This window comes from Lontra canadensis, unplaced genomic scaffold, assembly GCF_010015895.1.
Source record: "Lontra canadensis isolate GAN:19392208 unplaced genomic scaffold, GSC_riverotter_1.0 scaffold27, whole genome shotgun sequence".
NCBI lineage: Eukaryota > Metazoa > Chordata > Mammalia > Carnivora > Mustelidae > Lontra > Lontra canadensis.
Genome location: NW_022631021.1, coordinates 7,516,003 through 7,538,443, shown reverse-complemented (window position 1 = coordinate 7,538,443; position 22,441 = coordinate 7,516,003). Strand labels below are relative to the sequence as shown.

At 38.9% G+C, this 22,441-nt stretch overlaps 1 protein-coding gene across 4 annotated transcripts in view; it reads left to right on the top strand.

Moving 5' to 3' along the window:
* ADGRB3 (adhesion G protein-coupled receptor B3) overlaps positions 1-22,441 on the top strand; it is a 721,557-nt gene that overhangs the window by 342,512 nt on the left and 356,604 nt on the right. For all 4 annotated transcript variants that reach the window (XM_032864447.1, XM_032864448.1, XM_032864444.1 and 1 more), the window contains one exon: positions 6,804-6,998. In XM_032864447.1, the coding sequence (XP_032720338.1) occupies positions 6,804-6,998 (195 nt within the window). The remainder of the gene's footprint in view (positions 1-6,803; positions 6,999-22,441) is intronic.

Here is a 22,441-nt window from a genome sequence, read left to right as displayed (position 1 = left end):
GGTTTTAATTTGCATTTCCCTGATGATGAGTGGTGTCGGCATCTTTTCTATTAACCATCTCGATGTCTTCAATATCTGCTCATGTCTTCAGCCCATTTTTAATTGGATTATTTGTATTTTTTAGCTGTTGAGTTGCATAAATTTTTTATATAACTGGATACTTGGATACTAACCCTTTATCAGACATGTCAGTTGCAAATATCTTCTCCCATTCACTAGGTTGTATTTTAGTTTTGTTGATTGTTTCTTATGGTGTGTAGAAACTTTTTTTTTTTTGTATCATCCCAATAATTTATTTTTACTTTTGTTTCCCTTATTTCAAGAGATGTATCTAGAAAAAGTTTGCTACATTCAATGTCAGAGAAATTACTGCCTTTGTCTCTTCTAGGATCTTTATGGTTTCAGGTCTTACATTTAGGTCTTCCATCCATTTTGAGTTTATTTTTGTGTGTGATGAAAGATAGTATTCCAGTTTCATTCTTTTGCATGTAGCTGTCCAGTTTTCCCAACACCCTTTGTTGAAGAGGCTGTCTTTTCCTCAGTGCATATTCTTGCCTCCTTTGTCAAAGAATAATTGACCATATAATCGTGGGTTTATTTCTGGGCTCTCTATTCAGTTCCATTGATCTATGTGCCTATTTTTTTTGTTGGTACCAAACTGTTTTGATTACTGTAGCTTTGTAGTATATCTTGAAATCTGCAATTGTGGTTTTGTTCTTCCTTTTCAAAACTGCTTTGGATATCTTATGTGGTTCCATACAAATTTTAGGATTATTCATTCTAGTCTCTGAAAAAATGCTGTTGGTATGTTGATAGGGGTGCATTAAAGCTATAGATTGCTTGGGGCACCTGGATGGCTCAGTCGGTTAAGTGTCTGCCTTCAGCTCAGGTCATGGTCCTGGGGTCCTGGAATAGAGTCCCACATTGGGCTCCCTGCTCAGCCAGAAGCATGCTTCTCCCTCTGCCTGCTGCTTCCCATGCTTATGCTCTCTCTCATGCTCTCTCTGTGTCAAATAAATAAAAAATCTTAAAAAAAAAAAAAAAGCTATAGATTGCTTTAGATAGTACAGGTATTTTAACAATATTTGTCCTTCCAATCCATGAGGATGAAATGTCTTTCCATTTGTGTCATGTTTAATTTATTTCATCAGAGTTTTATGGTTTTCAAAGTACAGGTCTTTCACCTCCATGGTTCAGTTTATTTCTAGATATATTATTATTTGAGGTATAATTATAAATAAGGCTGTTTTCTTAATTTCTCTTTCTGCTACTTCATTACTATATAGAAATTCAATGAATTTCTGTACATTGGTTATGTATCTCATGACCTCACTGAATTAATGTCAGTTTTAGTCATTTTTTGATGGAGTCTTTAGGGTTTTCTATATACAATGTCATGTCATCTACAAATAGTGAAAGTTTTACTTCTTTCTTACCAATCTGGCCTTTTATTTCTATTGTGTTGCTTGATTGCTATGGCAAAGATTTCTAGTATTATGTTCAATAAAAGTGGTGAGGATGGACAGCTTTGTCTTGTTCTTTACCTTAGAGGAAAAGCTCTCAGCTTTTCACTATGGAGTATGATGCTAGCTGTGGATTTTTCAAATATGGCCTTTATTATGTTGAGGTATGTTCACTTCAACCTGTTTTGTTGAGGGTTTTTTGTCATGACTGAATGTTATACTTTTGTCAGATACTTTTTCTATATCCATTGAAATGATCATGTGGTTTATATACTTTCTCTTATTGATGTGATGTATCATGTTGGTTGATTTGTGAATATTGAGGCATGAACACATCCCTGAAGTAAATCCCACTTGATCATGGTGAATGATTCTTTTTAATGTATTGTCAGATTTGGTTAGTTAATGTTTTGTTGAGGATTTTTGCGTCTATGCTCATCAGAGATATTGGCCTGTAGTTCTCTTTTTTGTGCAGTGTCTTTTTTATGTGGCTTTGGTATGGGAATAATCCTGGCCTGATAGAATGAATTTGAAAGTTTTCCTTCCTTTTTCATTTTTTGGAATAGTTTGAGAAGAATAGGTGTTAACTCCTCTTTAAATGCTTGGTAACATCACCTGAGAAGTCATCTGGTCCTGGACTTTTGTTGGTTGGGAGTTCTTTTTTTTTAATTACTGATTCAATTTCATTGCTGGCAATTGGTCTGTTCAAATTTTCTATTTCTTTCTGATTCAGTTTTGGGAGTTTATATATTTCTATTTCTTTATTTTGTTTTGTTTTTAAAGATTTTATTTATTTATTGGATAGACAGAGATCACAAGTGGGCAGAGAGGCAGGCAGAGAGAGAGGAGGAAGCAGGCTCCCCACTGAGCAGAGAGCCCGATGCGGGGCTACATCATGACCTGAGTCAAAGGCAGAGGCTTTTAACCCACTGAGCCACCCAGGCACCCCTCTATTTCTTTCTGATTCAGTTTTGGGAGTTTATATATTTCTATTAATTTATCTATTTCTTTTACATTGTCTATTTTTTGATATAGGGTTTTATAATATTCTCTTATAACCCTTTGCATTTCCATGGAGTCATTTTTTTATTTCTCCTCTTTCATTTCTGTTTTTGTTTGTTTCAGTCCTCTCCTCCCCTCCCCTTTTTTTGTGAGTCTAATTAAAGTTTATAAGTTCTGTTGATCTTTTCAAGAACCGCCTCCTGATTTCATTGATCTGTTCCATTGGTTTTTGTTTGTTTGTTTAGTTTCTATTTCATTTATTTCTGCTTTGATATTTATTATTTCCTCTCTTTGAGTTTTGTTTTTCTTTTTCTAGTTCTCTTTGGTATAAGATTAGGTTGTGTATTTGAGATTTTTCTTTCTTCCTTGAGGTACACGTGTATTGCTATACACATCCCTTTTAGAACAGATTTTGCTGCATCCCAAAGATTTTAGACAATTGTGTTTTCATTTTCATTTGTCTCCATCTATTTTTCATTTCCTCTTTGGTTTCTTGGTTGACCCATTGATTCTTGAGTAACATATTATTTAACCTCCCTGCATTTGTATTCTTTCCAGATGTTTCTTATGGTTTATTTCTGGTATCATAGCATTATGGTCAGAAAAGATGCATGGTATGACTTCAACTTCACAGTTTTTGAATTTGTTGAACTTTGTTTTGTGGCCTAATATATGTCTTTTGGAGAATGTTTCACATGTATTTGAAAAGAATGTGTATTCTGCTGTTTTAGGTGGAGTATTCTGAATATTAGAATGATCAGATGTCACTGTTTACTTGTTGATTTTCCGTGTGGAACATCTGCCCCCTGATATAAGAGGGTGTTAAAGTCCCCTTATTATATTACTATCAATTACTTCCTTTATGTGTTTTTAGCTTCTTTATGTATTTGGGTGCTCCCATAGTTAGTGCACAATATTTGCAATTTGTTATATCTTCTTTTTGGATTGTTCCCTTTATAATTATATAGTGTTCCTTTTTGGTCTCTTGTTACAGTCTTTGTTTTAAAGTCTATTTTGTCTGATACAAGTATTGCTATCTAGCTTTCTTTTCACTGCCATTTGCATGAAAAAATGTTTTTTCATTCCTTCACATTCAATCTGCATGTGTATTTAGGTCTGAAATGAGTCTCTTATTGGCAACATATACATGGGTCTTTTTTTTTTTTTTTAATCCATTCCATCACCCCATGTCTTTTGATTTGAGTGTTAAGTCCATTTGCATTCAAAGTGATTATTGATGGTTATGTTCTTATTGCCGTTTTCTTACCTGTCTTATGGTTGTTATTTTAGTTCTCTGTTCTTTTATTCTCTTGCTCTATTCTTTTGCAGTTTGATGGCTTTTTTTAGTGATATACTTGGGTTCCTTTCTCTTTTTCATTTTTACATATCTATTACTGGTTTTTAATTTGTGGTTACCATGAGGTTTGTATATAACATCTTCTACATATAACAGTCTCTGTTAAGTTTCTATTAACTTAAATTGAATGAACTTAAGTGAACCCATTCTTTACCTCTCTCCCTCCCATATTTTAGGTATATGATGTCATACTTTACATCCTTTTATTTTGTGACTCCTTTGACTGATTTTTATAGATATATTTATTTTTACTGCTTTTCTGTTTCTTACTTTTCTTATTCTTGCTTATGGTCTTTCCTTTCCACTCAGTCCCAGTTAACATTTCTTATAGGGTTAGTTTCATGGTCATGAATTCCTTTAGCTTTTGTTTGTCTGGGCAACTCTTGATCTCTTCTATCCTGAATCATAGCCTTACTGGATAGTGTATTCTTGGCTGCTGTTTTTTGTTTGTTTTGTTTTGTTGGTCTTGTTTTTTCCTTTCAGCACTGATTATATCATTCCATTCCCTTCTGACCTGCTGAAAAGTCAATTTATAGCCTTATGATATTTCCCCTGTATGTAACTTTTCTTTTCTCTTGCTACTTTTAAAATTCTCTCTTTATCATTAATGTTTGCCCTTTTAATTATTATGTGTCTTGGCATGGACTTTCTTGAGTTGATTTTGTTGGGGGCTCTCTGTGCTTTCTGGATCTAGATTTCTGTTTCCTTCCCCAGATTTGGTAAGTTTTTCGCTATTATTTCTTCAAATAAATTTTTCTGCTCCCTTTTTCTCTCTCTTTTTTCCTCCTAGAATCCCTATAATGTGAAAATTATTATGCTTGATTGTGTTGCTGAATTCCCTAAGCCTTTTTTTCACTTTTTAGTATTTTTTTCTCTTTCCTGAGTCTGATTGCTTTCCATTGCTCTCTCCTGTAAGTCATTGATCCGTTCTTCTGCTTCCTCTAGTCTACTATTTATTCCACTTTGTCATTTTTTATTTCATTTATTGTGTTCTTCATCACAAATTGGTTCTTTTTTATGTTTTCTATTTGCTTGTTGAGTATCACTAAGATTCTCCACTCTTTTATCAAACCTCATGAGTATCTTTATGATCATTACTTTAAATTCTCTATAAACATATTACTTATCTCCATTTCATTTAAGTCTCTTGCTTTGCTTTTGTCCTGTTGCTTTTTGGGGACATATACCTCTTTCTCCTCATTTTGCCTAACTCTCTGTGTCTGTTTCTTTTTTCTTTTTTTTTTTTTTAATTTATTTGACAGAGAGAGATCACAAGTAGGCAGAGAGGCAGGCAGAGAGAGTGAGAGGGAAGCAGGCTCCTTGCTGAGCAGAGAGCCCGATGCGGGACTCGATCCCAGGACCCTGAGATCATGACCTGAGCCGAAGGCAGCGGCTTAACCCACTGAGACACCCAGGCGCCCCTCTGTGTCTGTTTCTATGTGTTAGGAAAGTTAACTATTTCTCTTAAAAGTAATGGCCTTATGTAGAAGAAGTCCTATAGTGCCCTGCATTGCAATGTATCCTGTTCACTAGAACCTGGAGCTTCAGGGATGTTTCCTATGTGTGTTGTATGTGCCCTGCTGTTGTGACTGAGCCACTTTTGCTTCAGTCCCATCATCTGCAATGGTTCTGATACTTGTTGGTTCCTGTATTGTTAGTGGGCCAGTCTGGGGCTGCCTTGGGGTTAAGTGACTCAGACCAGGCACTTGCCAGAGAAGCAATAGCACTGAACTGCAGGAGAATGTGGGTATGGGGCATGTGGTGCCAGAAATATCCATGTTAGTGGGAAGGAACCTGCAGCTTATAGTGACCAAGGGAGGCTCAGTGGATGGGTGCATCTACACAAGTGTTCAGCTAGAATGCCTGTGTCAGCAAGGTTTGTGTGGTTCTACTATGGGACGGACCGTGGAGGGAAGGCCTGGCAAGAGGAGAATGCGTGTCTATGGTGCACTGTTAGCAAGCTGGGTAATGAGCGTTGGCCAGAAGCTGTTTCCTGGAGGAGGGTGTATGTTTAGATGGGGCAAGGGAGGGAGATGGAGCCTGTCCTTTGTTCCTAGAGAAATCTATCCCTCCAGCACAAGATCTGGGATTAGTATACACATTTTTCTCCCTCCCACATATCCCAGGCATTTTTCAAACTGCTGCTTCTATGCTGTATCTCCATGGTGCTCTTTGTTGAGTTATTATCTGTTTAAGGACAGGAACTCAATTTCTTCTTGCCCCTTGCCTCTTCTGCTTTTTTAAAGTTCCAGGTTTTAAGGTTGCTGATTGTAAGAACTAAAAAAATGTGGCCCCTCTAGTTTTCAAAGCTAGATGTTATGGGGATTCATCTTCCCTGTGTGTACTCCCTGGTGTGACTATCTTTATTTCTCCCTTCTTTGACTGCAGCTCTCCCCCTCCCTCCCACCAATAGTCCCACATCTCTACCCTTCTTTTCCTCTTTGATGTGGCCTCTTCTCTACATTTAACTGTGGAGAGTTTGTTCTGGGAGTCTCTGGGTCATTTTCTCAGTTATTTACATTGATGTGGGTGTTAGCTAGTTGTATTCAAGTGGCAAGATGAGCTTAGGGTACTCCTACTCCACCATCTTTCCTGGAAGTTAGAAAAATAGGTATTTTGAGATGTTTATAATCTCCTGTCTCTGATCACATCTTGCTGAATTATCTCACTTGTTTATCTCCTGCAAAAGTATTTTTTAAAATTTTTATTTCAATTAAAAACCCAAACTTTTGCCAATTTGTTCAACTGTGTGTTCTGAGTTCTAGAAAGGTCAAGTCTGTCATGCCTGCCAAAGTGTATATACTCATTAATGTTTGTATGCTGGATGTTTATCCATCTCAGTGTGAAACACACAAAATTTACAGTTTTGCAATGCTATTTTAAAGTTGACTCTGCAATTTTAAATAAATTTTTTGATAAAAATATGTAGATTAATAGTAATGAAGATTCTGATGTTTGTTCTGTTCTTTTGACCATCACAGATCAAAGAACACCTTGCTAAGGGGCAACGAACATTGGCAGGTGATGGAATGTCCCAGGTGACCAAGACACTGTTGGATTTAACTCAGAGGAAAAATTTCTATGCAGGTGATCTTCTGATGTCTGTGGAAATTCTCAGAAATGTGACAGACACATTTAAAAGGGCAAGTTACATCCCTGCATCTGATGGTGTCCAGGTAAGAGACAATCCCCTGAATGAAAAGATTAGTGAACACGCATTCAGGTTTTGGCCCTGAGAGGCCAGTGCTGCAGCCCTTTGGAGACGTTCTGGCCTGGAGGGAGAGAGCACTTACTCCTGTAGGGGACATATTCGGGTTGTGCTTAGTGTGAGCTCTGGAAATGACCTCAATTCTCTTAGTCATTGTACACTTCAGTGTTCTCAACCATAAAATGCTCATAATACACCTCAAGGAGATACTGAATGAGAATGTGTGTAAAGTGTTTTGAGCCCTCAGATAAAAAGCAGTATAGCAAACTCAAGGTTGTATCATGGATATTTTATTCCCACATTTAATATCACCATCTTGCCATAAGAGACTATTAAAAGTACATTAAGCATAATGAAAGTACATTAACTATAACATGCAAAGAAAATATAGTTTAAGTTTTGTTGGGGTTTTGCTTTCAGAAGGGGGAAGGCCATTTTTAATTTTGTGGAACCCTTGCCTGAAAATATTGGACAAATAGAGAATTGTTCTGGATAGGAAAATAAGAAATTCAATATCTCCTCACAGCATGTTTTTCTTGTCATGGAAGACTTCTAGAGCAACATCGTTTATTTCCATAATAAAGTTTAAGTACTCACCCAATTTCAGTATTGCCTTTGCCATTAAAGCAAAGCATGTTGAATGGCAAACAAAGCAAATTTAATGCAACTCCTGTTTGCATTTCAGATTAACTCCTTTTGTGCTGTAGGCTAAAATGTACTCCTACCAAGAATGCTGACTTGATTTCTGCATTTCCAGTATAATGCTCTTTCTGTATCTCCCCATAAAGTTCATTAAAATAAGGTTTTGGCAAAACTCCCAGATCAGGTAGTTTTCTTTCAGCCTACTATTCATTTGGGAGTTTTATTTGTGTTTCACTTGGAGAATGCAGAGGGGTTTTTTTTGTTTTGTTTTGTTTTGTTTTAATCAGCTATTGAAAGAGGAAAAGAAGACTTTTTGAAATCATGGAATTGTTCATAAATAATATCAATGCCCTGATTTTTATAGAGGTACATATGTTACTTAAATTATATGCAAATATTGCTGAAAGTAACTGAAATGGGAATTATTGATGCTGCATTTTATATTATATCACCAGTGCCCAAGAATACAGTTTTAATTGTAAAAATATGGGGGAAGGATTGTTACTGTCATTTGAGCATTTCAAGAATTCTTTTTTACAAAGAATGAAATGGTTTTCTGATTTTAAAAACGTGATAAAGTAAGCCAAGCTGATATTTTCCCCGTAGTTCTGAAATACTTCTATCCATTAGAATTTACATTAAAAAAATAACATCTGAACTGGCTGATGCAAAATACAAGTTGTAATTTCAAAAAACCTCAGATACTGATGTTCACAGTTGAAACATGAGGTAGAATGATTAAATAATCTCTAGGTCCTCCTTTAATCCTCAAGAGTGTAGGACTTTAAGATTTTTAGATGCTGAAACTGAAAAAAATTAAGATGACCAGGTTTCTGATTGAGTTACATATTTTCATTTAGTTACTTATTAGAGTGCATTGGCCCAATGAGCAATTAGTTTAACCAAAGGTTTAGGCATGGGGACATTAGCTGGTTTGACTTAAATAAAGCAGTTTTGCTGATTATTTTGTTGTCATTTTGGCATAGTCAGAAATTTCTGTCCCACTCTCTTATTAATCCTCCACACTACACAAAATTCTCAGCATGCTGGTGTCCTAGTCATTCCTTCACAAACAGGAGCTGAATTTTTCTATTTCATTTTCTTTACTGGTGCCTTTTCAGGCACCTGGAATGCCCTCGTCTTTTGGAATTCCTTCCTCTTCCATCGCTGTCAAAATCATTAACCTGGATCTAGCAAGATTTCTGAGTGCCAGACCAGGAAGCCCCAAACTCCATCTGAAAATGATCTTTCTCTTTTCTGAAATCCCAGACAACTTTGCACTTCTTTTATTCTACTTTCCACCACTTTATAGAAACATTTTTATACATTTATCATCTTTGCTTGATTATAAACTCTAATTTATAACCTTACTCAACATCACCTGTACCTTACTTAAACTTCAGTCCTCTATTTCCAAGGGCTCTGGGCATTTTTGATTGGCTGGCACCTCAGGATTAATATGGCATAAACTATATCTTGAATTGCAAGTTTTCTTGCATATTATACTTCTCTTTGTAGAACTAGTAGTCCTTAGGCTGGAATTATAATGTTTTCTTGACTTTTCCTTCTTTTCCTTTCTTATAGGCTATGCCTACAATTGTATCTTTTCTATCCATTCTTTCCTCTCTTTTCCCATTGCTGTTATCCTAATTAAGCCTTTAATTGTCTCAGCCTACATTATTTCCATGGCTTCTTTCCTTTAATCCTCCCTCAGAGCTTTACCTACATCTCTATTCATCTTGTACATCATAGTCCTAGTGGTTATCCTAGGACAGCTCTGATTATGTCACTTCTTAGATCAGAAACCTTCACTGGAACTCCTAGTCCCCTTGAATGACAACTCAAAGTCTTCATGTTGTTTTCTAGTATACTCCACAGTATGTAGGTTACCTATCTTTACAGCTAAATGCATGAGTTACTCCTCCTCCTCACAGACTTATGTCAAATGAATTACTTCCCGCTTAAAAAAAAATTATTTTAGAGGGAGAGGAGGGCCAGAGGGAGAGAATCTTTCAAGCAGATTCTCTGCTGAGCACGGAGTCTGACATGGAGCTCAGTCTCACCACCCATGAGATCATGGCCTGAGCCAAAACCAAGATTCAGGTGCTTAACTCACTGAGCCACCCAGCTGCCCCACCACATTCTGCTTCTTGAGTGCACTCTATGTTCTTAGCTCTTGGTTTCTGCCTCCTCTGTGCTCTTAGACTCGCTTGATTTCTCCCAGTCTCCTAAGGTAATTTCTTGGTACTCTGGGCCTCCGAATTCTAATGGTACTTTCTCTCCTATATCTCTTTATATCTCATATTATTAACACTAATCAGTAATCCTTGAAAAAGAAGACATTTTCCTGATCCATCTTTGGATCCCAGCCAAGCTCCAGGATATCCTCCTCAAATAAGATTTAGCATGGAATCTTGACCCAAAATTGGTAATTACATAGGTACCACTACGTTTTCTTCATTCTTTTTTCTTAAACGGGGAAGTGAACAAAGAAAGATTAACTGAAATTATTTAAGAAGAATGCATTCTTTTCAATGTAGTTATGAGCAGGGCATTTTAGTTAAAATGCTTACTAATGCCGGATTCACTAAAAGATTGATTTGATGAATTGATGAAAGTGAGCTGCAATAGCTACAACCTATTAAACTTGGGGGAAAATAAAGTGTGGTTGTATGTCTTAAAATGATAAAGCAAATAATAGTTTTATTTTTGGAAACTATAGAAAAGATATTCCAAAAGTCTTTTCCCTTCTGATACACTGTTTTCCAAACTCTGGGGCTTTGTCATATCTCTAAGTCTCTCCCTGCTGGTTCTCTAGTTAGTTTATCTTTCTTGTTTCCAATCTGATGCAAGTTCGTTCCCGATCCAGTTAAAAAATCCCTTCTACTCAAGTCTTCTCATAAAATCCCAGGCAGATTTCAAGTTTTTCCTAATTTTCTGGCCTTTTGAAACCTTGTAAATATCTCTGCTTCTAGCATATTTCTTACATAACATTTTAATATCTCTCATAATATTCTCATTATTTGTTTCTAGGTCTGTTTTCAGCAATAAATTTTGAACTTGTTGAGAGATGGTTATATCTTGAAGCATAGTAGACACTCCAATATTTATTGAAGTAATTATAAATGAATATAAATAACATAGTAATTTGGGGGAAATTTACATTGTTCACACACACACACAGACACACACACACACACACAAATAAAACTCTGAACATCCAGTTTAGAGAAAGAAAGGGAAAAAGAGGAAAAACACAATTTATTTACTTTTCAGCCACTGGAAAAATTTGTAGTGAGACTCATTCTATCAACAGAAAACTGAATTTGCAACACGCTGAAACTTTAAGACTTGACAGAATTAAATCAGACATATGCAAGTTGAAATCCCAGCTTGTCTAGTAACTATCTTGGTGTCTTCAAACATGTTACTTAATATTTCTCTATGTTATTTCTTCCTATCTAAATAAGAAATAAAGGAGACATAGAAGTATGGTCTATTTTCGTAATTCATGGTAGTTATATTGTGTAGATTTGTGGCAAACAATAAATTAATGAATACTGAACCATTTACTCCTAGGAAAAATACAGGATGAGGTTCCTTTGAGAATTTGCTCATACCATTTTCATTAACCAATTAATACATGACCTTGTTTTATGTGTGCTACTGTTAAAAGACATTGTTTTTAAGGTATATGGTTAATCATTAACTCTGAACTCACAGCCAAGACATTTAATTCATGCCAGAAAAAGTTTTCGTAATACATATGTTTTCTCTGTAAGGCACGTGACAGTCTTTTTGAGTTTAAGAATACTAGATAGTCCTTTACACTGTGCAATGGGACATTTTAAAATGTGAAATCACCAATAAAAAGCACATACACAGAAAAGAAAATAAACAAACAAAAACCAACAGGGGGGGTCATTAAATTGGCTATGAACAGGAACATGTTTACAAGTGTTGGGTCCCCCAATAATGGGTCCGCGATTAAAGGAGCAAGACTGATACAAAGCAAAGGTCAAGCAAAGCTTTATTTCGTGCCAAGCATCAAGAATCAAAACCGACCGTCAAACAGACTGGTCGGGGCAGCCCCTAGTACAAAGAGGGTGACCCCTCCCTGCTTTCCAGACTAACTTTTATGGAGCAAAGGCCCTGTGGTTGGGCCTGGCCACACACAGGTGGCCAATGAGATTGTAACACACAGAGAAAGCTGCACAGTCATGCTAGGTGACCAACTGAATTACAATTTACCCTAGTAGACATTTGAAGCAGCCTATCACCTTGGTCAGAATTGGCGCCCAAAAGGTGCCCAAAAGGCGGGGCCCACACTCCTTGGTAGCTAGGAGACCGTATGCGCCCCCACTGATTGAATACCTCCACCTGGCCTGACCCACCCTTGTACTTGGACTTTGTTATCTGGGACTGGTTTCCGGGACTTGTTTTTAAGTAAGTTTTCCTGGGGGGGGGGGTGTGTGTGGCGCAAGGTCAATTTAAGTTTTACTGCATAAACATCAAAATGGCAGTTAAACCGGGGTGGGACCCCTCTGGCTGAATAGGCCCTTACTCAAGTATGTGAGCTAAAAGAAAAAGTCAGAGCATTGCCATGTTTGTCATCAGCTGAGTACATATGCAGTGGGTGACTCAGATGTTTGCCACTCTGCACACAGTCCATGTGATGAAGTTCGAGAATATAAGTGAGGTTCGGTGGGTGAGGTCCAGAGCCAATGACCAAGAAAGAATTCTTGAGACATCTTTGGTGCAAAATGGTGGTTTATTAAGGCACGGGGACAGGACCTGTGGGCAGGAAAAGCTGCTGCCCCGGGGTTGTGAGGGATGGCAGGTGTTGTACCATGGAGTTGGGGGAAGGTAAGGGACAGGGAGGTTTCAATAGAACTTTCATATGCTAAAGAGGACGACCTACAAGACACCAGATAACAGAGGGCTTGCCCTTGTGGAGGTGGTTTTGCCCTCTAGCAAGGTATTAACATTAAGATGGGTGGGAGATTCCTAAAGAATGTCACATATGTCCCACCCAGGAGTGGGGGTGGGGGAAAGTTGGAGGGTGTCAGCTTTTGCTATGTCCTCAGCCAGCCTTCTGTTCCCTCATCACATGAATGACCGTAAATGCACTGAGTTTTGATTTGAGGGTTACAAATAAATTTTAGCAAGTAATTGATTTGCAAATAGGGAATCCACGAAAAATGAAGTTTGACAATAACTCTTTCTCAGGGTTGTCATGAAGCTTAGAAAAAAAACACAGGTTAAATACATAATAATCCATGCATAATGATATTTGTGAATTTCTGGCACATAGTAGGTACTCCATAATCCCATTATTGCTAGTTTTGTAACTCTTAACAGTACAAGATAAGCCTTGTTCTCAGGCCACTTACAATATAATGGAAGGGGAAAAAAACACCTTATGGATGAGGGTAGACTGTGGTAATGAGGAAGAGAGATAAAGTACAGTATGTCTCACTTCTAGGAATTCTAAAAGCATAGAGAGCTGAACGAGAGCTGAAGTGTAGTGGTAACAGAGGAATTCATGGGAGAGTTAGGACCTGAGACAGAATCTGGAGAAAAATGCTGAGCACAGAGACAGTAGTCCAACTGTGCAACCAAAGGCATGAAAGTGGTATGAACATGGCACATTCCGGAGACCAAGGTTTGTAGAAAATGGGATACATGGGGAGCCTGGGTGGCTCAGTGGGTTAAGCCTCTGCCTTCAGCTCATGTCATGATCCCAGGATCCTGGGATTGAGACCAGCAGGGAGCCTGCTTCCTCCTCTCTCTGCCTGCCTCTCTGCCTACCTGTGATCTCTCTCTGTCAAATAAATAAATAAAATCTTTAAAAAAAAAAAAAAAAGAAAATGGGATACATGTTGGAAAATGCAGATCATAAAGACAGGAGAGTCAAGGCCAGAGAAGAGTTTAGACTTCATTCTCTATAAACGGAGTAACTAAATGTACGTGTTATTTTTGGAAATGGTCTGGCAGAGGAAGATAATGTGAATTAGTGAGTAGAGGAAGACTGGGGGAAAGAACCCCATGGAGAGACTACAGCAGTGTTCTGAAGGTAAGGAAAGAAGAAAGCATGCTTTAATGATACTGGATCAGAGAAGGAGGAGTAATCTCTTAACGGAATGAAAGGGAGGCCGTTGAGATAACATATATTTGGGAAATAAAGAAAGAAAACATTGGAAAGAATACACACCTGGAGTATACACAGTACGCTCATCATCGTGTATTGTGCCCCTCAAACTCGCTGAAAGCAGAGACGGATCTCTATTCAGGCACCTTTCTGTGTCCTGATAAAACTGTTGATCTAACTCAGTGTTTTGCAAATGCTTTTGACTGTGACCCACTGCAGGATACACAATTTACATCCGTATAGAGTTGAAAACCAGAGTTTCACAAAATAATAGTTACCTTGAGCGTGGGTAATACACTCAGGTATTTTCTATTCTTTTCTATTTTGTTAGGAGAAGTTGATCATGACCCTCCATCAGGTCAACACTGAACGTTTGAAAATAACTTACTTTTCTAATGCATTCCCTAGGCTTGAGAATTTATTTCCCAACCATTGAGATTAAGCAGAAAACTCAAACCTTGGCTTCCAGTCTCTTTCTTAAATACAAGCCATAAAATAAATAAAAATTTCGGGGGCACCTGGCGAGGGGGCTCAGGCTGAGCGTCTGCCTTTGGCTCAGATCATGATCTTAAGGTCCTGGGATCAAGCTCTGCATTGGGCTCCCTGCTCAGCGGGGAGGCTTCACTCTCTTCCTTTGAGTCCCCTCCCCCCCGCCCCACTCATGTTCTCTCTCTCTTTCTCTCTCTCAAATAAATAAATAAAATCTTTAATAATTATTCAGCATTAACTGACCAAGGAATTAAATAAAAAGCAGAGTTAGTGATTTCAGGTAAGCCAAGCATCTTCTCCCTTCTCCCCTAAAACTCTGGATGAGCAAATTGTTTCCAAATTTTTCAGGTTATTTTCAGACATTAAGTGTTGACCTGATAGAGGGTCATGATCAACTTTTCATAAGAAATTAGAAAAGATTAGAAAATACCTGAGTGTGTTACATACACTCAGACATATGTGCTTCACGTGGACCTGCTTCATGCTGGCCCTCCATGGTGGTAGGTCACCCAGAGAGAACCTTGGGCATTGTTTCTCCTAAGGTCTCAGTGTGAGACACTTTTACCTTTTGCATACAAAGGACTAGATTGATCAATGTGGAAGCAACTATTGTATTATAATATAATGCTATTATGCACTGATAAGCCTCATCTGTGCAAATAATCTAATACTTTTGACTAAATAAGATCTAGTAAAGGCTCTTTAGGTTTGGAATTATGAAACAGCATTAGCATTCAAGACACAGCCTGGTGCTGTGAAATCCTTTGCTTAAAGAACTCTGTGCAACTAGGAACATTAATAATTTCCTTGGACATAAGTACTAGAGTTAAGAAAGGCAGTAGAGTGTGATGACTAAGAGTGCCTGCCTTGTAGGCTGAATCCCTGGCCTCAGGTCACAGCTCACAAGCTATAGGATGCTAGACAAATTACTTGACCTCTCTATGACTCAGTTTCCTCTTCCATCACATGGCGGTAATAGCCCCTACTTCATAGTTACATAGTACCTGCAGTATAGTAAAAGCTCAAGAAATGTAGCTACCCTTATTATCTGAGAAGGGGAAATGCTGTTGAAGCAAAAGCCTGAAACCTCTCTGGGTCATAAGTCCCCGCCGCCAACGCCTATAAGTACTTTGGTATCTCTCCCAAAAAGAGAGGAAGGTCAGATGCGCCTCATGGCACCACCTAGGGAAGTATAGGCACTTTCTAAAAATCACTTATTACAGAGGAGAAGGGTAGAAAATGTGTCCAGGAAAATAGCAGTCAGAAAAGAAGCATTAGTTTTTTTGTTTTGTTTTGTTTTTAAGGTTTTTATTTATTTGACAGAGAGAGAGCACTAGTAGGCGAAGAGGCAGGCAGAGAGAGAGAGAGAGAGAGAGAGAGGAGGAAGCAGGCTCCCTGCTGCGCAGAGAACCTGATGCGGGGCTGGATCCCAGGACCCTGAGATCATGACCTGAGCCGAAGGCAGAGGCTTAACCCACTGAGCCACTCAGGTGCCCCAAGAAGCATTAGTCCTTAAGGTCAACATTGCAAGACCATTTTAAAGAGAGAGAGCAAGGGGACATAGAGAATGGCTTACATCAAGAACTAGGATTTCTAGCTCAGTGGGAACCAAGTTGTGGACAGGACCACAACTCCCAGCTGGCAGTCACTCCAAGTCATAAACAGCTACTATTTTCAATGCTCAACAGCTTGAGAGGATTTCCTATGGTTTCTCTGGCAGAGAGAGCCCTGTACAACAACAGCTCTTTCTAGGTATTATTTAAATCTTGCCCTTATTATAAAGGTGAAAATAAGAAATTCAGCAACACATGATTTCCTTAAATGAATGAGATATTAAGCAACAAATCTTGCTTCCCAAATCAACATGATTAAATCCTACGAGAGCAAACTTTAGAAGATGGCTGCTGGCTGAGGGAAACTCACAATCTGCACGAGAGAGTGCAAAGGATGTGCAACAATCAGGTGGGAAGAGGAAGGGAGGCTACGAAGTTTTAAGAATATGTGTAGTACTGCCTATCGACTGGTAAATGCCATGTAATGTAAATAATTTTTTTCGATTGGGTTTTAAAAATATAATAAAACATCTGTTAGCTTTGTCTCTTTCAGGATTATTATTTCTTTTAGAGTCAAGAAAGTACTGAGACTTGCATTAGCAAAATATACAAGTAGTTTTCTATTGTGATTCCACTTACTATCGAAGGTTTTTCTTTTCTTTATGTATATTTAAAGATTTATTTATTTATTTTAGAGAAAGAATGAGAGAGCAGGGGGAGGGGCTGAAGGAAAGGGAGAGAGAGAATCTCAAGCAGACTCCCCACTCCCCACGAGTGCAGAGCCCAACTCAGGGCTGGATCCCATGACCCTGAGCTCATGACCTGTGCTGAAATCAAGAGTGGGATGCTTAACAGACTAAGCTGCCCAGGTGTCCCTCAAAGATTTTTCTTCTAAAAAATTATTGGAGAATGCATTAGTTTGCTAGAGCTGTCACAATAAATACCACAGAGTGGGTGGCTTAAGCAGTAGAACCCTATTTTCTCATAGTTGTGGAGGTAGAAGTCTAGGATTAAGGGGTCAGCATGTTTGGTTTCTCCCAAGGCCTGTCTCCTTAGCTTGCCATCTGGCTGCCTTCTCGCTGTGTCCTCAGAGAGCCTTTTTATCTATGTGCACAGGCTCCTGGTATCTCTGTGTGTCCTGATTCCCTACTCTTTTTTTTTTTTTTCCTTAAGATTTTATTTATTATTTGACACAGAGAGAGAGATCACAAGTAGGCAGAGAGGCAGGCAGAGAGAGAGGGGGAAGCAGGCTCCCCGCTGAGCAGAGAGCCCAATGTGGGGCTGGATCCCAGGACATCGAGATCATGACCTGGGCTGAAGGCAGAGGCTAAACCACTGAACCACCCAGGCACCCTCTGACTTCCTACTCTTATAAGGATTCTCATCACATTGGATTGGGCTCTGCCCTAATAGCCTCATTATAACTTAATTACCTCTTGAAATGTTCTTTCTCTAGATATAGACACATTCTGAGGTACTTTGGGACGGGATGGGGGGTGGCTGCGGTTAGGGCTTCAACATTCAGATCTGGGATGGACACAATCAGCCCATGATGGTGAATCTTGAAGGACTGTGAGAATTTCTTTTTAGCAAAGGGGCATGTGCCAGGCATCTTACACCAGGACAGGATCTACTATGGCTGCTGCCTGTAGTGTTGCCAGGGGTAAACTTGTGAAGTGTGAGTGCTCTTGGCACCTGCTGGCTCTTCACTGTATTAGCCAGGCCTGCCCAAACTTTGGTAATAGATCATTATATCATTCCTTGCTTAAGCAGCAGCCGCTGTCTAGATTTGAGGATGATTTTGCCACACTGAGTTCTGTTTGTGTAATGTTGGCTGCTCTGCCAGGCTCCCTCTGGTTAATAATCCTTAGCATATTTAATCATATTAGTATCACTAACTTTTTCACCTTCCTTTTTTCAAATAAGGACCCTAAGGAGTAGTGCCGATCTCATGCCTGAAGACACTGAATGAAGGTAGAATGGCTTCCTTTTTTCACTTAGCCTCCCCCATCCACGGTACCTCAAAGTACACCCTCTCTGCTGCCTCTTGCTGGAGCCGTGGGTCCTGAACTTAGCCAGAAGGGACTGGTAGCATTGAGTGAAAAATCGCCCATCCAAGCTATTCAGAAACTCCACAAGTTAAACTGTCTTATATCATGGCAGAGCAATGAGATAGTGTGAAAGACAGCCAGTGTTCCCGGAACCGGAACGATGTTCTGATGTCGTTCTCAAAATGAGTCAGTTTCTGTGAGATTTGTGATTAAAAGAAGAAAAAAAAAAATGATATCTTTTAAGAATCTGGCTTTTTTTTTTTTTTTCCTCTAACCCAGTGAACAGTAGGGGTATTTGCTTCAGTAATCTGTTCTGTTCCTCTAGATCTGGCAGATTACAGTGGTCAAGCTGGGACAGTCCAGCTCTGCTGGCAGGAGGAGTCTTCTGACCACTACTGACCTATTGACCTTGACACCCTAATCCTTTTGGCCCCCAGTTCATCCCCTGGTTTTCCACTGGCTCAGTTTCTTGTCTCCTATTCCCTATATATCTTGGTCCCAGAACCTGCCAAGGGCCAGCCTGGATTATAGTCTCCTACTTTCCTGAACCTTGACAGTTTCTCATTGTCAATGGCTACTTGATGTGCTTCTTGGGTAGATATTCTAGTTAAAAGATTTAAGCCACAATATCATGACTCTTCACCCTAATTAGCTATGAGTTATTTTTTTCTATTCACCTGTTTAAAAAAAATAAGTTCAAGTACTCTTTAGGGGTGGTTAGTTTTTTTAAAAAGTATGTTAGGATTATTTGTATAATGATGTTTCTTAATTTCACTTCTGTATTTTTTTTTTGAATAGAATTAAGAAGTAGAGTCATAGCCAGGTCAGAGAAAGTTGGGCATATGCTATCCATGTCTTCATCTATAATCTGGCTGCATTCATGGTTTTGTATATCCTATATGCATATGTCAGTGGCTAAGTGCATAAAGGCTGAAAAAATACGTGAGATATATAGAACTGCGCCTTGAACCTTCTTTGGATTTTTACTCTTGTTAAATGCTTAGTCTGTCTCCTCCAGATTAATCTCCCCAATCCAGTGTCTTCTTTCTGAATTGATTTTATTCTGTCACCTTTAAATCCTGCTTCTCTTCCTACCTTCTTATCTCCCATCTCCCATCTTTCTTACTTGTTCTTCCTATCTAGTCTGTCAGCAATGCTTTAACCTTGACTACATCCCATTCAGCTCTATTCCTGGTTATCCTCCCCTCCCCACCCCACAAAGTCTCCAGTTCTCAACTAGAACTAATGATTCAGAAATGTTTACCTTTTAAGCTTCCAACTTTTAGTTAAAAGAGCCCGCTGGGCCTCTTCTCTTAGATATATTATAGACCCTTCATACTCAAACTGAACAAAATGAAATTGACTGTCTTCTTTTGCAACACTGCTATTTCATCTTTGGTATTTAGCATGGCTAACTGCATCCTCATTCTAAACTGCCCTAGCTGGGAGCCAAAGACTGATCTTTGATGCTCTACTTTCCCTCCTGTGCAATCTGTCGCTATGTCATATTGTTTCCCTAAACCAAGCTACCATCATCTCCGGCCTCAATAAGCAAGACAGACTACTTTCTGACCTCCTTATTTTTCCTCTCACTCTTCTGCACTTTGTTTTCCACTCAGCAGCCAAAGTCACATCTTTAATTCTAATGAAACTCATGTCACAGAACGATAGCCTGGGATTAAGACATCACTTTCCTTGACCTCTGTCTTCTCCATCCTGTGTTCACATTCTCCCTTCTCCACCACATCCAACACCTGTTTTAAGACCACACCAGCTATACTGGCTTTCTCTCTGTTTTCTAAAACTTGTCCATACTGTCACCTCTACCCTGAGAAATTGTACTTGCTCTTCCCATTTTTCCTGGAACTCTTTTCCTCAGGTCTTCCCAAGGCTGCGTCCTTCTTACCACTCTGTTTTCACCTTAAATGTCACCTTCCTGCTGAATATTCAACCCAAAGTAGTCTCGCATAAACATACACACACCCCTCCCAACCCAGTCACTCTCTACTCCCACAAACTGTGTTATTTTTGTATTGCCCCTGAAATCATTATTTATTTGCTTATTTATTGCTTTCCAGTACCCATTATAGTGTAAGCTCCATGAGAGTAGGAACCCTCATGTGCATTGTTCACTGTGGTATTCGCAGCACTTACAAAACTGCCAGGTATTTACTAGATGTTCAATAAATTAGTGAGTAGATACTTTGTGCTTCTTAGGTATTTTCCATGTCTTCCCTCACCTTTCTGTTCTCACACCTGCTGCTGCCCTTTAGGTTTTCGTAATTTCTCTTTTGAGCTATTGAAAAACTTACCTACTGAGGTTCCTTTCCCCAGTCTTCTTCCTTGCCAAAGCCCACTATGATTTGCTGCCTAGGTTATATTTTTATAACTTTTTTTATTCCATTCTTTTGCTGAACAAAGCAGCATTTCTGTGACCTTTGCATTCTGCCAGGGGTGGGATGGTGGTAGCTGTAGGGCTGGGAAGGTTTGCTGTGTTTGCCAAAGAGTAAGCTGTATTTTTGTTTTTTTTATTTTTTAAAGATTTTTTATTTGTTTAATTGACAGACAGAGATCACAAGTAGGCAGAGAGGCAGACAGAGAGAGAGGAAGGGAAGCAGGGTCCCTGCCAAAAAGAGAGCCCAATGCGGGGCTCGATTCCAGGACCCTGGGATCATGACCCCAACCCAAGGCAGAGGCTTTAACCCACTGAGCCACCCAGGCGTCCTGAACTGTATTTTTGAAAGAGGAGGTCTCTTCATCAGTGGATTTAAATCTGAGGACCAGGGTAAGCTATGCTCAGCTCCTTCCCATCCATTAATTAGGCCCCATTAATTAGCCCCTACAATGTCTTAGAAGTATGTCTGTGCTTAGAATGGTCCCAAGACTTTAGGATGCCATTTTAAATAGGAAGAGTTTGAGTCCATATTCATTCAAGATAACCAGTTTTCTTATCTGTAAAAGTAAGTGTTACATCTCCTTCCCTGGACGTAGTGAGGAACTTGCTGGCATTGATATATGGCAGAGGAAGGTGTTGATTTGAAAGGAGGTAGAAAATTAGGTGGGGGGCCATTTGTTAATTTTTTTTTTTAATTCTTTCGATGTCTAGCCCATTGTTTTATACACATTTTAAAATATTTGAGTATTTACATTTTCCTTGTATTATGGGCATAAGAGTGAAATAATCCCAACGAGGTGGAAGCTGGTGAAGGGAAAAGCCCCAAACTGATCATTATACAAGTACATCATAGTTAAGAATGATGATATAATTGAAGAGAAGACTACACAATGCAACTACATGTCAGCATGTTTATCACCTTTTAAGTGGGTGCTATACAATTGGAAGGCTGCCTGCATTCCTATCCTCTCTTTTATGTTAAGGTGAAGTGCGGTTGTTCTCCCTGGGTCAGTGCATGGTAGTTCTGATGAGTCAGTCAGTCAGGCATGTAGAGATGGAATAGAGCCAGCGATGAATACTTATTCACCGTATATTGGGGAAAACCAACTATCAGGACAGAGCACAGGGGCCCTTTATATAACCGTGCCCTTTACATCCTATTTTTATGGTTGATTACTTCTATGAACTGATAGTTTCCTTTGTCCGTGGATGTTTTTTGTTAATTTTGAATGAAAAAGGTATTGGTAAATGAAAAATAAAAATGTTCACTGATTAAAATCAGGAAAAAAAGCATGCAGCCCCTGAAAACTTAGGGTGGTGGTGATGCTCTGATAAGGCCCTCTTGAGGAAATTGCATATAGATGTAGACATGGAGGACAAGAAAGAGTTATTCGGGTGAAGAACAGGAGATAGAGCAGTCAAGGAAAGAGAACAGCATTGTATAGGTCCAGAGGCTAAGCAGGGAAGAGTTTGGGATGCATGAAGAAGTCTAATGAACCTGTAATATAGAGACTGTGGGACAGGATAGCTTAAGGCAGAGCCAGAACTATAAGAATGGGCTAAATCATGCATGGCCTTACAGCTATCAATATCTCTCCCGATTAGGGAGTCAATGGCCTATCCTGCTCTGCGCATCCTTATCCTAATGGCTTGTCTCTGACTCCTTGTTTAGCCTTTATGACTTTTTATGTTCCTCCTATGTTTCTAGTCAGGACCATCACAATTCTTAAAGACCATCATGAATCCTTAAAACTTTCAGATCTACATTATTAAATCTGTTCCTTAGGGCTCGTCTTCATCTCTCAGTGCTCAAGCATTTTGTTGATGGGTTAAGAGAAGGAGAACACATTTCCCAGAGCTCAGCTATTTCACATCACTAACTTCATCTATGGCTCTGTTCCCATAAGGACTTCAGCAAAATCTAAATACTCATATATGCTTCAGTATATTTATAGAAAATTTTATAGAATATATGAGAAATTTGTCAAGCAGAAGCCAATCAGATGTAAAACAAATCATTAGTTATCCCTTTCCAGAAAATAGAGTGGTTTTTAGTCTCATGTGGCCAAACCTAGGACTTGCACTTTGAATGTGGCAGAAACATTTATGGCTTCTCTTATAACAGACATT